Source organism: Spermophilus citellus, assembly GCF_964194105.1.
Source record: "Spermophilus citellus genome assembly, chromosome: 11".
Classification (NCBI taxonomy): Eukaryota; Metazoa; Chordata; class Mammalia; order Rodentia; family Sciuridae; genus Spermophilus; species Spermophilus citellus.
Genome location: NC_138192.1, coordinates 103,030,117 through 103,048,501, shown reverse-complemented (window position 1 = coordinate 103,048,501; position 18,385 = coordinate 103,030,117). Strand labels below are relative to the sequence as shown.

Sequence of the window (18,385 nt, the reverse complement as noted above, 5' to 3'; positions counted from 1 at the left end):
GGGTGTCTGATGCTATTGCCTTGGAAGTGGAACTTAAGACGGGACCTAATTTGTCGTACATATTAGCCAACAGGTTGGCGTGGTGAAAAAGTCTGATGAAGCTTCCATAGGAGTATTGGAAAGCAGTTTTACCAGGCCACAAGCTTGTCAGAATTTCAACCTCTATGTTTGGGTTATGATCAACCTGTTTGGACACTTAGCAAAAGATTCTTGCTGTTCACCATTTGAAATGTGCTTATCATTTGTACCAGCTGACCTTTCCTGAGTTCATGTGGTATTGAGCTAATGTCTTTAAATCTATTTCCACGCCAGAATCTTACATAAGAAATTTAGAAAGATTCGGTGCCAAAATACCCAGCACAATACTTGTATATTTTTAGTATCATACAAAACCAAAATTCCAGGAACTAAGAACACTCTAGACCTTATGTGATTTATTCCTTCAGTCATTTCAAACATTGTAGGCCCTATATGATTATTTGCCTGCTCTTTTTATGTTTACATCTCCCACATTCATACCAGTATACATCAGGTTTGCTTTTACCTATTGGATTTTTTTTTCCTTTTACCAAGTCTTACAGCAATTATTTTTATTCAATATCTTTCTATAAGTCTTATTTTTTGCTATTATGGGAAACCTCCATTTTGAAAACCTAAGTTTTTACAGAAGCACATGTCTTTAATTCTCCAGACCAAAAAAAAAAAAAAAAAAAAAAAGCCTTACAGTTAATTTAATGTTTGCACTCTGAGGTGAAACTTCACAGGGAGGGCCTGAAAAAAAATGGGAGGGGGCTATTAAATATTTTTAGTAAAATGTTGCCTTTGTCTCATGCAGAACCTGTAGAATATATGCTCTTTAATTTAGTAAATATTTTTTTAAAAGGTAGAGATGCTCTGTTATTGTAGGTAAAACAATTCTTAATCATAAAGTTTCTGAAATTCTTGTAATTTTTTTTCATAATTATCAGAAGTTGTTTAACCAACTTTTTGTTTGAAGTGTGATTTTTTTTCTTTTATTCCCAACCTCTTGCAAAAAAAAAAAAAAAAGAGAGAAAAAAGTGGGTTTCTGCTGATGTGAGCAGACATCTAATATTTTATATGCCTTTTGAGCTGTGTAACTTAATATTTGGATACTTGATAATTTTGTTTTATTATGTAATTGATAAAATGGTGATGTGTATTAATGTTAGTTCAACCATATATTTATACTGTCTGGGAATGTGTGGTTATAGTTCTGTGGGAGAAATAATTTGTCAGTGTTCACCAGCTTGTAAAAACTTAGTGCGAGAGCTTAAACATCTAAATAAATAATGAAATGCAAAAAAAAAAAAAAAAGAGAGAGAGAGACTATTCTCACTTAGTTGCTGAGGCTGGCCTCTAACTTGTGATCCTTCTGCCTCAGTCTCTCCAGTAGCTAGGATTACAGGCTTGTGCCACTGTGCCTGACATTATTTTTGTTTTTCTTCGACAAAAAGACACACAAATAAATGGGGTGCAGGGTGCTTAAAGCTCCAGACAAGTCACAATGGGGTTTATTTATTTATTTATTTTAATGTGGAGCTGGGAATCAAACCCAGGGCCTCCCATATGGTAAGCACCTGCTATACCACTGAGCTATATGGTGCGTCTAAAGTAATTTCAGTGATGGGGGTGTAACTCGGTGATAGAGAACTTGCCTGCCATGCATAAGGCCCTGGTTCAACCACCAGCACCGAAAAAGAAAAAAGCAAATGAAGTAATTTTATAAATGATGTCAATGATAATAGCTAACACTCATTGAGTATTTAGGCCATCCCAGGTATTGTTGTAAGAATTTTGTATGTATCTACTTGGTTTGATCATGAAAACATCCAGAAAATCAGAAGAAACATGAAAAAAGAAACACAATCCCAAAGATCAGGAAAAATCATGCATGGTTGATTTTGATTCTGTTCATAAGATATCTACAAATCTAGATAGTAATATGATAATGTAAGCTATTTCAAAATTCAGCAATTATCACTTTCATCTCACAATAAGAGAATATTTTTTTTTTCAAAGAGAGAGTGAGAGAGGAGAGAGAGTGAGAGAATTTTTTTTAATATTTATTTTTTAGTTCTCGGCGGACACAACATCTTTGTTGGTATGTGGTGCTGAGGATCGAACCCGGGCCGCACGCATGCCAGGCGAGCGCGCTACCGCTTGAGCCACATCCCCAGCCCAAGAGAATATTTAATATCTTGGTTTTGTCCATTTCATTGGATTTTGTGGCTTAATGAAGTTTTAGGAAAAGTAATGCTTTTCAAGTGCAATGAGTCACAATGTCTCTTCCTTGTCCTGGAGATGTGAAGAAAATATGGAAGATGATGACAAGGGAGAGCAAGGCTGCCTCCCCAAGTCGTGGTGAGTGCCTGCAGGTCAGAGTCCTCTCCAGACTGTGGGCTCCTTGAGTATGGATTGAATCCATCCCTATTTTCCCATCTCCAGCACTAACACAGGCCTTGAATGTGGTGCTCAATAAGTACTGAGAATTAATAAAGAGCAGGCCACTTTAATGAGTTTATGTAGGAGTCAATAAGGCAACCCACCTCAACTCCCACTAGACATTGAATAAAAAAGAGTCGGTGTGCTGGGGGTGTAGTTCAGTAGTAAATCTCTGAACTAGCAGGCATGAGGCTCTGAATTTGATCCCCAGCACTACAAAAAAAAAGTGGTGTTGCAGTTATAGTCCCATTTTCTCTGACATGGAATCAGGTCAATGAGTCAAGTTATACATTCCAATAAAAGATACAATCTAGATAAACATTAAGACAAATGTCAGATATGAAGTTATCCTCTGGGTGGGTAGAGAGGCGCATATCTGTAATCCCAGCAACTCAAAAGGCTGAGGTAGGAGGATTGCAAGTTTGAGGCCAGCCTAAGCAATTTAGGATGCCCTAAGCAATTTAATAAAACCCTATCTCAAAATAAAAAAATAATAACTAACAGGGCTGGAGATGTTGCTCAGTGGTTAAATGTCCCTGGGTTCCATCCCTGATGCAAGAAGAAGAAGAAGGAGAAGGAGAAGGAGAAGAAGAAGGAGAAGAGGAGGAGGAGGAGGAAGAGGAGGAGGAAGAGGAGGAAGAAGAGGAAGAGGAAGGGGAGGAGGGGAGGCGGAGGAGGAGGAGGAGGAGGTTATCATCTGATTTTTCTGGAATTATAATCTCCATCACATACCTTCATTTTGTTTTATAAAGATCTAACCATGCACATGTGAATTTGCTGTGTGTGATGTGATTTGCTTGCATTCCACTGCAGACTATTTGTCAATGTTTTTATTAAGACAGGGTCTTGCTAAATTGCCCAGGGTGGCCTTGAACTTGCTATCCTCCTGCCTCAGCTTCCCAGGTAGCTGGGATTACAGGTATGCTCTACCACATCAGGAACAACTCTGATATTCGAATCACACTCCTCCTTTGTCTCATCCCATGACCTCAGCAAGGCTCCTTGGACTATTTTTTGGCTTACTTTTCTCTTGTATGGATTGGAAATAATTACTCTGTAATTTTCCTAAAAGCAAATGGTCTTAAAAGATCCTTAGCTGAAACTTTCCAATTTAGAGAATGCAATTACTGGTGTTGTAAAATCAATGATAGAATCAGAATTGCTAAATATACAATATTATTTTCTTTAAAAATGTTTCTTCTGCATTTTCCTTAATGTTTATACAGAGAACATCATAAAAACAGATTTCTATTTTCACTTTTTTTTTTTCTATTTTCACTTTTAATCTTGTTAAAAAAAGAAATGCTTAGACCAAGCATTTCCAGATTTATATAATAAAGTAGAAAAAAAATTTAAATAGAATAGATATGGATTCTAATACCTAATAACTCTTATTACTAGCTCTGTGACCTTGGACAAGTCACCTAACCTCTCTGAAACTCAGATTCTTTCATCTCTACAACAAAAATAACACTTTTTACTACCAAGAGTTCATGAAGGGGTTTAAAAAATTGATTATGGAGAGGGGCTACCTTGTATGCCTGGTTCTTAGAAAAGGTTAATTATACAATTGCTTCCTAAGAAAATATTGGTAATAATTGAAGGTCCTAGGTTTAAACCAAAAGTTGAACATTTGTACAAAGATATTTAAAATAAGGTATATTACTAAGATATTGATGAAGAGTTGAATAAAATGAAGACTCTTCATCCTGATATAAAAACATAAACATATTTTCTTCTAGCTATGAGAAGAAACATTTGAAATATAATTTTGAGCCAATTGTGAAAGATAGAAGTTTTTGCAAAAGCTTCTGATCTTTTTAATTAGCAAAATAATGTAAGAAACATGTGCAGTGCTGTGTACCTAGCAGTCAGCAGAGTGCTTGGCCACCACAGGTACTCAATAAATATTTGTAGAATGAATGCATAGGAAGTTGTGGATTTTTTAATCAGAGAGATTTAGTTTGTGTCTTACAGTGCAATCATAACACCTATCGCTAAAGAAAATTGTTAAGAAAATTGAAAGAGGTATAAAAAGGACCTGGAACTTGAATTAAGACGTTTTCCTTAGTGCTGTTTATACTTTTGCTAATTTCATAATATTATATGTCAAGATCAAATAAAAACAAATAGTATTGTACTTGACCAGACTAATAAACTGCCACGTGTATTCTCCCTATAACATACAGAGAGACTGTTCATGTAGCAAAATCCTCCTCAATATGTCTCTGGCTGCTATGCCATCAGAGCCGCCAAACTGCTCAGAAGTAATTCCTGCTTCAAGGCTTTTTAAAGCAGGCTGTGGTACTCACTTGGTTTTTCTGCACTTGGCTTTCGGTTGCCTTTTTAGCTAGTGACCCTGGATTTTAACTAATGAACTCCAGCTGTTCTTATTTTGCCTTCCAGCCCTACTCAGTTAACCTCCTGTCTCCCTGGGCACACATCCTTCGAGTTCTTTCGGGAGAAATGGGACAGTGCCAAAGTTCTTAAATGAGGCCTCACATCTTGAAGGGAGAGGGCCTCTCTGACAAGGACTCCAAGTTTTTATACTGATGGAAAAAGAAACATTCGTTGTTGGAAACTGGAAGCCTAACAACCTCCAATGTGTCAAAAATCCTTTTGTGGTTTTTATTATTATACATTGCAAACCTTTCAGTAAGGGAAGTTCATAAAACCAACCAAGAATGTCCTCAGTTCAATACTAAATGTAATTGTAAGCACCTGTGACCGGGGGGCAGCTCGTTGGTAAAAGTGCAATGAAAGAAGCATCTAGCATACGGAACAAGACAGATCCAGCTTTTCTGAACCATGCTGAGAACCATCTGTTAGCAAATCCAGCAAAAAGATTTCACTGTTAGCCTCAAATGTCAACCTGAAAAGCTTGGCTGTGGGCAAAAGCTAAGCAGCAACGCTGGCCTTACACAATCAAGCTCACAAAGACCACAACTGGAGAATGAAGTGAACCTGGACCTGGATCCCATCCCTGAAGGAGAGTGATCTGGTGATTTCTATTCTATTCAGAAATACTCTTTGTCCTATCCACACATTTCTTCCAAACATGATCATCTTTCACAGGGACCACTAATAAGTACATCAGTAAATGCAGCTTCCATGGTATTACACACTTAAAACCATGCATTCCCCAGAATGCACCTGATCCTACCAGGATGGGTCCCTGGCTAAGCTGACAGCCATTTGGCCCTTCCACTTCAATTTGAAGTGATGTATTCCCCAGAGGCTCTGAAAGACTTTGAAAATGGCATTAAATTCAGTTATAAACTCATTTGCTGAATTGCTTTTTCCATGCCTGTTTGCATAAACCCATCCTAAGCTCAGCATCTACTGACTCCATTAGCCATAATGAGACCACTGGTTCTTGTCTTGATTTACAATATCTTTTACACACTTGTTCCGTGAATTATCTGCTCCACATGGAAAACCACATAGAAAAGAGACTGGAGCTTTCTCATCCTTCACAACACTCAGCAATATGCTTTGCACATAATATGTGCTCAGTAAAGAAGAGAAGATAAAAGGGGGAGAAAGTAAAGCCAGGGAAAGGCATTTCTTTTGTTTTTTTTTGCTGAAATGGACAGTAATCTCAATTTCATTTTAAATGGCCCATGTAAAAAAGTTGATACATTGTATTTTTAATGATTTATTCACTCTATTGGCTTTTCTTTTTTTTTCTTTTTGTAGTACTGAGGGTCAAACCCAGTACCTCACCCAGTCTAGCCAAGAGCTTTACTGCTGAGCCATATCCTCAGTCGTTTTTATTTTTTATTTTGAGACAGGGTCTTGGTAAGTTGCCCAGGTTGACCTCAAACTTGTGATCCTCCTACCTCAGCCTGGCTTTTCAATTTTTATGGTGTAAATTATTAGTTATCTCTATGCTTAACAAGAAATTATCCAAAGAAAGGAGCAAGAACAGAATGGAGCCAACATTTACTGAAGTCTGAAAACAGACTCTGTGATAAGTGCCTTGTATATATATTCTTGTTTAATCCTCATAGCAACTTGTGAAACATGGACTATTATTATCTTCTCTCTACAATAAACTAAGTCTTGGGCAACCTACCCAACACCACACCACTGGTAATGGTAGACCTACAATGCAAACCCAAGTTCATCCTTCCTCACTTGCTATACCAACCAAGGTATAAAGGAAATACAGACACAACACTTAAAGTGCATGCCTTCCCAAAAGAGTTTTTCAACTATGATGAAAGAAACATGCTACATTTAGGCAAATTTCCCACTAATAATTTGTATGATTTTTTTAAAAAAAAATTTCATATGAATTTTTTTGGTGTTGTATAGATGCAGTTTTCACAACCAGCATGAGGCCAAACACTTGGAACGTATTCAGAAACACTGAGGTCAAAGTTTTGGTCAAGTGATATAACAGTTTTGAATCTTAACACCCTCAAGAATAAATAATGAAATAGTAGTATAAGTATTCTTAGAAACCTGGCATCAAGAATAAAATTGTAATGGTAATATTTCTTTCATAAATATAAAAAAACAGATGTTGAACAGATAAACTCAAAGCATTCTTTTACCAAATCCAGGAATCAAAACAGATCTCTTGGGTTTGCTTTTCCGGTTCTTACCTTCCCGAATTGCTGTGAAGGGGACTCCTTCCTCTGCATTCATACTGATGACTTTTAAAGCCACTAGTTGTCCATTTATCCTACAAAAGGGGATGGGAAGTATGGCACTCACTTATTGACATGGTTCAAAGCAGCAATAGAAAGAGAAGGCTTAAGAAAAGGAGTTTTCTGACAAAATATATTCCAGCATATGGATCTACAATTATCTCCAAACAAAAAAATTTATACATATAAGTACATAAACATATTCTTCAAAGTTTTATATATATATATGTAAAGTATATATCATATATATGATTCATATATTTTAACAACACTATATCTACTAAAGCGATGTATGTTCATTATAGAAAAAAATTGAATAAAATAGAAGCATAGAGAAATCAACCCCCTCTTTATAAGGGTGCTGGGGATTGAACCCAGGGCTTTGTACATGTGAGGCAAGCACACTACCAACTGAGCTGTATCCCCAGCATCCTTTTTATTTTTTGAGACAGTCTTACTAAGTTTCTTAGGATCTTGCTAAATTGCTGAGGCTGGCCTTGAACCTGTGATTCTGCTGCCTTAGTCTCCTAAATCGCTGGAATTATAGGCATGTGCCACCGTGCCCGGCCCTCATAATAGTTTGATGTGCATTGTTTCTTTTATTTCCCTTTTGTGCATTTAAGATATTCTTATTTCTCATCTGACTCTTTATAGTGGTCTCCTAGCCATCTCCCTGCTTAAATACTTGTACTCCATCTATCTATACTGAACAGAGTAGCTGGGGGCACATTTTAAAAACCAAAGTCAAAACAAGTCACTTCTCCATTCAAAAACCAGCCAGACTTTTACAACAGCCTCCTGATCAGGCAAGTGCTGCCTGATCTGCCCAGGCTTCACCATTCTCTCTCTCTCCCCCTTCGTCCTTCTACTCTCCCCTTATTCATTGTTTTGTTTGTAATGTAAGCCAAGTGCCCAGAACAGAGATTTAAAAAAAAAAAAAAAAAAAAAAAAGGAATGAAGGAAAAAGAAAAAGAACAGAGATTTTAATGCAGGTATAAATATGTTGGGTTGCTTTGGTTTGTGGGGTCCTGGGGATTGATCCCTATGGTGCTCTACCACTGAGCTACAGCCACAGCCCTTTCTACTTTTTATATTGAGACAGGTTCTTGCTATGTTGCCCAGGCTGCCTCGAACTTGTGATCCTCCTACCTCAGCCTCAAGAGTAGTTGGGATTATAGGCCTGCACCACCACAACCAACTATAAATGTTATTTTTACAGAGCAGGATTTATATCATATTGTCAGTAAATCTGATCTTTCTCCATTTAACATTTTCTCTTATCATTCCTTATTGTGTTGTATGATGTTTAATAATGGCCTAATATTTCATCATGTAAACATACTAAATTGTTCAGCCAATTCCAAACGTGTGTAAATTGTTTCTACCTTTGGACTACTATAAAAATACAATAATGATCATATTTAAAGATTCATCTTCTCATACAGCCTTAATTATTATTTCCTTAGGTAGATATGGAATTGCTGAGTCAAAGGGTATTCAGTGCCCATGTTTTCATTGACTTGAATTCACTAAGTGATCACGCAGTGATGGCATGAGAGTGGCCATTCCATCACTTCCTTGCCAACACTGAGCTGGGTTTTGTTTCTATTTTTGTATTTTTAGATTTCTTTTTTTTTTAAAGAACAGTTTCACTTTTTCAGAAAACTTAGGAAGACAGTAAACCAACATTGATAAGTTATTATTTGCTAAAGCCCAGAGTTGATTAAGATTTCTTTAGTTTGTACCTAATGGTCCTTTTTATTGTCCAGGATCCCATTCAGTTGTCATGTGTCCTTCTTGGCTATGATAGTTCCCAGATTTTCCTTGTTTTTGATGATCTTGGCAGTGTCGAGGAATACTGGTCAAGTATTTTGTAGGATGCTCCTCTCTTGGGATCTTTCTGTTTTTCTTATGATTGGTTTGGGATCATGAATTTGGGGAGGAGCCACCTTCACATTATATTCAGGATACCTATTGTGGACATGATGTATGTCCTACGATGTGGACCTTAACCACGTGGCTGGAGTAGCATTTGTCAGGTTTCTCTACTGGGAAGTTACTCTTTCCCTTTTCCATTCTGTACTTCAGGATGAATGTCACTACATACAAGGAATTGAGAGCTATGATCTACCTCCTTGAGAACTGGGTGGAATTCTACATGGGAGATTTATTTCTCCTCTCTTATTTATTAACTTATTGAACCATTTATTTATATCAGTATGGACTCATAGGTATTTTATTGTTTGGGTTATAATTTTACTTTACTTTGTTTTTCAAATGTTTGCAGATTTGTCCTTTGAAGAATCTTTCCGTTAGCTCTCATGTCACTTTGGCACATCCACACCAAACTGGGTTTTGTGTTGTTGTTTTTGGATGTTTTTGTTTCTATCTTCACATTTTAGCCTATATGATAAGTTAAAGACGTTATCACACTTGAATTTTTTTACTTATGCAAGTGAGTTTTCATAGTCATTTCTATTTCTTTTGTGCTTTTCCTAAATTGCCTACTTTTTTGAAATATTTACATATACATCTCACCAGTTATTTTCATTTGCTTTATAATGTCTTTGAAGATTTATTTACTTGTTTGTTTATTTTTGTGGTGCTGAGGATCGAACCCACAGTCTCATGTATGCTAGGCAAGTGCTCTACCACTGACTACATCCCTAGCCCTGAAGTTTTGAACTTAAAAAGATTTTTATGATGTTCAGTATTTTCCAAAGTGTTTTGCTTAGAGCCTGTTTCTGTAAAATTCTACCCTACTCTCCCCCAAGAAAAGTTTTTTTTGGTCAAATATGTTTAGAAAATGCTTCTTGATTGTTCTTAGAAGGTCACAGTATACACTGACATTTTTAAAAAATACTGAAATAATCTATAATAAAGAATCGAATTTGGTTTTGTTCTAGGGCTGCCCATATTGATTTGTCCATAACTGTTTCAATGAAACATCTATTAAGGTGTCTCAGAACTGGGGATCCCTAGAACATACTTGGATATATGGGGCACCACGGACACTTCCTATCTTCTCTCATGGATTCTGATTTGAGTGTTAGACACAGACTTTCCAGCCTAAGAGTTACAAAGAATACACTTATCTTTTCTTCTAGTTCTTGTATGTTTCTTTTTCATTTATCTCCTTAATCCACCATGATTATATATTTTAGTGATACTTGGATCTTTAACTGTTCTGGACTTTTCAAAACCATGTTTCTTTGATCTGTCTTTCCTTATATTGTGCTGGTCTTTTTTTGTTGTTTTTGGTTTTGGTGCTGGGGATTGAACCCAGGGCTTGTGAGGGAAGCATTCTACCAACTAAGCTATATCCCCAGCCCTGTGCTGCATAATTTTAATTATTGTAGTTTAGAATACACAGTTGGACCTCTGTATTTGTAGGTTCTGTATCTGTTAAAACAACTGCAGATTGAAAATAATCTGGGAAAAATTATGTCTGTACTGAACATGTATTGACTTTTTTTTCTTGTCATTATTCTCTAAATGATACAATGTAACAACTACTTACATAACATTTACATTGCATTAGGTATTAATTTATATTCAAATACTGCCCCCTGTTATATAAAACACCTGAGGATTCATAGATTTTGGTGTCTAAGGGGGTCTAATTCTCTGAGAATTCACTATATCTAGAATACATCAAAACTTGAAATTAGACAATCACTGACATGTTTGCACAATTAGAATTTCTTTCCTCTTCTTTTTTTAGTTGTAGATGGGCACAATACCTTTATTTTATTTATCTATTTTTATGCAGTGCTAAGGATGGAACCCAGGGCCTCACATGTGCTAGGCAAGCCCTCTACCACTGAGCTTCACACTCCCAGCCACATAATTAGAATTTTTAATTCAAATACCCTGTACTTAAATAGTCCTTGGACTGGTCATTGTACAAGACCTACACAATCTCCTGGGGCACACATACGATCTCCTGCCTGCACTCATCTCTGTCCACTGTCTCCTCCAATGCCAGGCTGACTCTGCCCCAGGGATTATTGTACTTGCAATCTCCCCTGCCTTCCACTGTGCTAATAAGTAGCTCACTCCTTGCCTCCAACAGGTTCCCTGTTCAAGTGTTTCCTTCTCAGCCAGGCCTCCTATTGGAGCCCTATTTAAAACGGTAATCCAACAACAACTCTGGTGCTCTCTCTCTCTCTCTCTGTTTCATTCTTTTCTATGAATTATTGGGGATTGAACCCAGGGGTGCTCTACCACTGAGCCACCTCCCCAGCCCTTTTTATTTTGAGACAGGGTCTCACTACTTTGCTCAGCCTGGCCTCCAACTTGTATTCCTTCTGCCTCAGCTTCTTGAGGAGCTGGGATGACAGTTGTGCACCACCACGCAGGCCATTTTTCATTCTCCCTGGCACTTTTCACCCTTCAACAAATTCAGTAGTTTACTGATTTATTCACTGTTTATCTCACCCCCATCACACTCTGTAAGAGCAGGGATATTTGTCTCTTTTGTTTTCCAATGCATTTTTTTTTTTTTTTAGTTGTCAATGAACCTTCCTTTTATTTATTTATATGCAGCCAGTGCCTCACACATGCTAGGCAAGCGCTCTACCTCCGAGCCACAACCCCAGCCCCCAATGTATTCTTATTAGCTTAAGTAGTATGTGACACATAATAAATATCACAATTAGAAAAATTAATAGACTTCAGTAGAAAGAATGAATGTCTGACTCTTTAAGTCTTGGATGTCCCTTAGTAAATCTTTACATAAATCCTGCTCTGCTTTTTAATGTTAATCATCACATTTTGTTGTTATTATGAGAGGAGCTTTTCCTACTATATTTTCTGAATAATCATTTCTAATACATATGACAATCTTAATAGGTATACATTGATTTTGTAACCGATTACCTATTGTTCCGTTACTACTTTTAATAGTTTCTTAGATGATTCTCTTTGTTTTTTTTAGGGGGACAATGATATCATATACAAAAAAAAGTATTTTTGACATTGTTTGTCAGTTATGGATAATGGTCATTTTTGCCTTATTTCAATCTTACCAGGAAAGTCTCTGTAATTAACAGAAAAGTGTGTGTGCTATTGATTTGAAATATCCTTCATGGTAATGAGAAATTATCGTTCTATTTCTGTTTTGTTCAGAGTTTTAAAAACTAGAAATTGATGTTGAATTTACCAAATGCCTTTTTGGCATCTATCTTTACGGTATTTTTGAACATATTTTTATATTATAAATGTAATGCCTTTGTGGTGGGGAATAAAGTGAGAAGTTTAAGAGTGATCTTTGTTTCCCTGCTCCAGTTTCAACCACTAGAAATAACTAATCTCTTGTGTATTTCCCCAGACTCTTTTATGTACATACAAATCTATATATGTATAATACATCTGAGTGTTTTTTTTTCTAAAAGGGATCAAAGAGTATGTATTGTTCAGTAACTTGCTTTTTTTCTTTTAAAATACTGGACATCTTTTCATATTAGTACATCTACTTCATACTGCACATGGCTGCATACAATTTCACACTATGGTGATTATTTACCCAGTCCTGCCTTGATGACTATTTGTGACCAGGTTTTTATTTATTCTATTATAAATCCCTAAGTGAGCTGCACACCTCTACTTATATCCCTGTGCACTTGAACATGTACTTCCAATGCACTTTTCATCCTATTCCTGGTGAGTTTCTTAAAGGAGAAATAATTTTTTTAGATCATTAATTCCTATGACAATCTGCAGGTGTGAATTAAATCTTGCTTCTATACAATATTTTTAAACTGTATTTCCCTTATAATCTTGTTTTAACAAGTAAAAAAATCATAAAAATCACAAACCATTAAGATAAATAGTAAGTACTTAATTTTGTAGTGTTTATATTAAATTTCTAAAATTAACATTTAACCACTATTAAGCCATTATTTTTCTCCATCCAAGTAAGAAATATGAAAGAAATAAGACCTTCCAAACTTCCCACCCTAAAAGGCAATGGAATTCAATTTTCCAAAATGGGTAATTGTCTTGGATAAGTAGTATTCTTATTCTCCAGTTATTTGCATATTTTGCAAGTGTAGAAAACTCAGGATTTATCATTTTTTTGCATATTCCATACTTTGCAGAAACCAACTTCAGATTTTTTATAAGAAGGCAAGGTGGAAGAATTAGCAGCAAATTCAATAAATTACAATTGTAAAACTTTATCATTGTGACTTACATATGAAAAACTCTCTAGAAATACCTTCCCAATTGTGTTTCCCACCAGGCAGTAATTGTTCTTTTTGGTTAATAGTAGAGAAAGTCTACTTTATTTTAATGGAATAAAAGATAGGAAAGGCTGATAAACATTTTAGAGAGCTGGTTTTAATTGGAGTAGGACAGGTTTATTTTTCTTTTAAGGCTATTTAAGTCATCATGTCTCTCTCCCTGTTGGCCCTGGTGTCTTATACAGGTTCCAAACGCTGTGAACTTCTGTACTGTGTCATCTGGCTCTATAATGTAAAAGGAGGGGGATGGAGCCCTCATCTTTTAAAGTCTCCTGCAACTGTAACTCACCTGCTAATCCCCTTGTAAACTGTAGCATAAGAACCTTCACCCAGCTTCTCCAAGTTCAAGTAAGATGAGGCGGCCCCAAAAGGGAGGCTGTTCCTCTGCTTGAAAGGAAGGGGAGGGGTGAGAGGTGGAAAAGACAGAAAGATCAATTTTTTCTTTTATTTTATTTTTAGTGTTGATTTCCCTGCTCCCCCCAGGGAAACAGTATTGTTGAAGCTACCTGGGAAGGCCCGCTCAGTAATTGTCCTGGAAGTTGAGGACCAGCTTCCCGGGACCAGCACACATTAAATTCTTCTAGATCACCGTCAGCAGTTCACTCACCCACTGAAAACCCTGCCTCAGATCCTCTTCCTGAAAAGAATCGCTATTACTCCGTGGCCTTTTACTCTCAAACTTCCGGGCACCAGCCCCCTGCACTCCCCTGGGGTGAAATGAAGTCATGCAGCTTGACGCTTCTTTTAGGTCCGTTAGCTAGAGAGAAAAGAAAGCGCAGGAGTAAAATCTATGCAAAGTCAAGATTCAGCCGCTGCCAAAACCATCTTTTTTTAATTTACCCGATTCTCACCCTTAAGATGTTTTCTAAGGTTCTTCCTACACCCCCAAAAGGCACCTTTCTGAAAGTCAGATCCAAAAACAAACAAACAAAAAAAAAACAAAACAAAACCAAAACGACCATAATGGTATCATCTGCGGAAATGCTGCAATCTTTCTTCACTTGAATACATTTACCTTTAATGCTTAGGTTAACCTGAATCTCCTTGATACATGTTTTTCGTTTTTTCTTTAACTCAGCCTCCTCTGCCCCACACACATCTGTGTAATTTATCACTTTAGAGGAATAGTCTTCTAGCACGACATGGCTAATAGATATGAGCTAATTACTGGAATTTTGAATCCACCGCAAACCAATACTGCAGCCTGTCAGCTCTGCAATGTAGTACCTTAGAGATTTCAGGAGAAGAACCACTTTTTCCACTTCAAGTCAAGGGGAGTTTCGTGCAGCACAAAGTCAAGGATTATTTTTCCCTTTTGGTTTACAAGCACATCCCCACAATTGATAACTACAGCCATAAATTCTCTGTGACTTTAATAGAATTTTCTTTTTATGGGTTTCGACCTACCGCAGAAGGAATCAGACCTCTGCTTCAGAAAGGGAGCGTCTGTCTGAACTCCTTGGTTTATCAATAGAGAAAGATTCTCCTCCTGGGATACCAATACCTGGAATTCAGCCTCCATGGTCACAGGCTGACTCCTCCGGCTGCTGTGTGTCTCGCCTCCTTTGGAACGGTGATAGCAGCTGCACCCAGGCTGTAGACTCTTAGCACACAGCTCTTGACCCATAGTCTTTCAGGTTCAAGGAGAAAACCCACACTTGAACCTCTCCCCCTCTGCCTCTCCTGTCCTCTCTCACTCCCTTTTTGCCAGAGGTCAGCAGTGTGGAGCTTTCATATGACTCACATGAGGCTCTGCCTGGAGCAGCCTCATGACTTCAGCAGTTTCTCCATCTCAGTGCAAGTAGCTCGACATCAGAAAGGCGGCTGCTTGCATTCATATATGCACAACGAAAACAAGGCAGCTCTAGTATGAGATAGAATAAAATTGGGCACAGTTAAAGTTCTTCCAGCCACAAGTTAGTGCTGTTTGTATGCATACTTTTTCTGAATTCACATTGCTTATCCATGTGATGATATTTACAAGATATCATGGATAATGACATTGATATTTAGTAGGCTTTCCTGGCACTAAAGCAAATACACTGAGGAAGTTTTTTCTCCCTGCCTTTCATCTGAAAGCATTTTGGTTTTCCGACTTTTAAAACAAAATTGCAATACAGACAATGTTTAGTGGTCAAAAAAAACATAGAATGAGAAGAGGAGGAAAGCTGAGGATGTCTACTTCATCTCTTTGCCTCCGGGCAACAGTGTATCTAACAGTCCTAGATGGGTAGTCATTCATTCATTTATTCCATCACGGTGTGATGAGCACCAGTGTTGTTCTTACTGTACAGGTAAGGATGTAAGCCAACGGTAAAGAGACACGAATTTGCATGAAACATCTTCTTCCCTCTTTCTCTCCTTCTTTCTCCCATTCCTTCTTCCCAAATAAAAATATAATACTTATTATATGTAAGTACTATGTTAATATTGACATGACCAGGAATCTGGCTCAAACTGTTTTATATCCTTCAGTTTTTGAACAAAACTTTTTTTATAATTTATTTTTATGTTTTTGTTTGTTTGTTTGTGAGAAATTGAACCCAGGGGCACTTCAGTGCTGAGTTACATCCCTGTCTTTTTTATTTTTTATTTTTGAGGCAGTGTCTCACTAAGTTGCTGAGGGTCTTGCTTAGTTGCCCAGGATCCCCTCAAACTTACAATTTTCCTGTCTCAGACTCCTGAGTTGCTGGGATTACAGGTGTGTGCCACTGTGCCCAGGTGAACAGAATTTTTTTCTGTGACAGACGCTTAAGATTCTTGCTACTATAATGTACCACTCACAGAATGATACAGAAAAGTCACAAATACACACACACACACATGCACACATGCACACATGCACACGTGCCCACATGTGTGTGCGAGTCATGTCTATTGTCACAATAATATTTATGGATATTTGATATCTGAACCTCACAATACAATACTTTTTTAAAAAAAACTTTCTGATAATTCATTTATGAACACGTATTTAAGCTTTATTTCAAAAAAGAATCAATTCAAAGATTCATATTTCATAAAAAGGAGACGAATTTCACTAATATACAAAAATATTTTTAAAATAGTCTTGAAAAACTATTAAACTTTTAACCAACAATCAATTAACAAAGAACAAAAAGCTAATTTTTCAGAATATTTAACTCCACTAGAATTTATCAAAATGTTTTTATTTTTTATTTTTGAGGCAGTGTCTCACTAAGTTGCTGAGGGTCTTGCTTAGTTGCCCAAAATAAAATACATTTTATTAGAAATGCCAATTTCTTCCTAAAAGGAGATTATGTATTTCATCAAATAAAAGTTATATTCTAGAACAGGTGTAAGATAATTTTTTTTACCTTTCTCTAATTATCCTAAGCTTTAGAATTTTTAAATGATCATTATTATTATTAGTCAAGGAAATTATGCATAAAGTAACAAGTATACTAGAATAGTCTGATTTATTTTGTTTGTTTGTTTATTGCCCAGAAGGTACTTTGTCTCTGAGCTGCATCCCAACCCTTTTTATTTTCATTTTTTCTGAGACATACTCTCATTAAGTTGCTGAGGCTGGCCTTGAACTTGCATTCCTGCCGCAAGCCAACCTCCTGAGACGCTGGGATTACAGGCATGCACAACTGCACTGGGCTAGCCTGATATTTTAAAGATTAAAATTGCTGTTTAGATACTAGAATGGGCTACTGAGGAGAAATTGTGAAATATTCTTCAGAATTTAAAAAAATCAAATAATTTATGGTCTTGCTTAAAGTTAAGAAAAATATCAGATGAATTCTTAAGGTGTTTTCTAGCTTTGTGTCCAAAACAATAATTTTTGTTACCAAAGATGTCTGAATAAGGACAGAAGACTTAGATGATAATCTCCTTTTGAATTCTGCTTCAGACCCGGTTCATGCACCACTCCAGGTCAACTTGGCTGCCCTGCTTTTTTGCAGTCTGACTAGTTTTCCAATGGGAGAAGCCATTCTTGTCTGGAGAAGAATGTCCATTATTGCCGTTCCCTCTTGCTTTTGTAGAACAAGAGCCCCCACACATGAGGCTGACTGACAGGGAGAGACCCCTGGGCCTGCCCACCATCCCAAATGGACTAACAGAGACTCTGGCTTCAGCAAAGTCCCACAAGGGCCAGCTCACACAATTAGGAAATGCAGGAAGACTCCTGGAGCACACTTCCACCATTATGAAACCAGCAAGAGTTGGGCAATTCAGAAACCAGCTCCATTCATTTGCTTTCTCCTTTCCCCTCACCTTTCTTGGGATTGCATATGTCACCTACTCCTCCTACTTTTTTTTTTCAGGCTTTGTTTTCAAGGAATTATGTCAAGAAAAATGCCAGCCATTTTAAAATTAGCAGTAAAATCATATTATTGACAAATTCAGGTTAGCTTCTCCACTCATTCCATTTTTTTTGAGTTTTTTTTTCTTTTACAAGTGATGTGAAATTGAACTACCATATTTAACTAGGAGTATGTGTTTTTTTCCCTTTTGTGTATGTGTGTGTGTGTGTTCTATCTTTATTAAATTTAGCCAAAATAGTGGGAATTATGGTTTAATTATAACTTTCTAGGATATGTAGATTATCATAGATATTCAACAGATAATAACATGAGAAATATATAAAATTTGTATTAGAAACATTAAAAATAATTCATATACATCTACACAGTGGGATAATATGCAACTAAAAAAAAGGAGTGAGATCTTTATATAATGACATAGAGTGATCACCAAAATATTTTAAGTGAAAAAACAAAATGCAGAACAATGTTTATAGTGTGTTGTTACATTTTGTAGAAAAAAAAATTAGGGGAAATAAAATGTAGTTAAATATCTTACCAATAGTAGCAATATTAGCATTATTTTTATTTTGTTGTCTATTGTAAGGGAGAAGTAATTTCTTTTCTTATCTATTGCTTAACTTCATGGTTGAGATCTCTATAATGAATAGATTAACAAGAGAAAATCATACAGATTTATTTAATGTAAGTTTATGTGACATGGGAGACATACATGACACACATG

At 36.6% G+C, this 18,385-nt stretch overlaps 1 protein-coding gene across 1 annotated transcript in view; it reads right to left on the bottom strand.

The window, feature by feature from the left end:
• Positions 1-15,040, bottom strand: part of CDK15 (cyclin dependent kinase 15) — a 100,726-nt gene extending 85,686 nt beyond the window's left edge. The window contains exons 1-4 of the mRNA XM_081261587.1: positions 14,871-15,040; positions 13,974-14,123; positions 13,656-13,753; positions 7,077-7,156 (exon numbers count right to left, since the gene is read on the bottom strand). Coding sequence (XP_081117713.1) covers positions 7,077-7,156; positions 13,656-13,753; positions 13,974-14,123; positions 14,871-14,993 — 451 coding nt within the window. The 5' untranslated portion in view covers positions 14,994-15,040. The remainder of the gene's footprint in view (positions 1-7,076; positions 7,157-13,655; positions 13,754-13,973; positions 14,124-14,870) is intronic.
• Between the last annotated feature and the right edge of the window lie 3,345 nt (positions 15,041-18,385).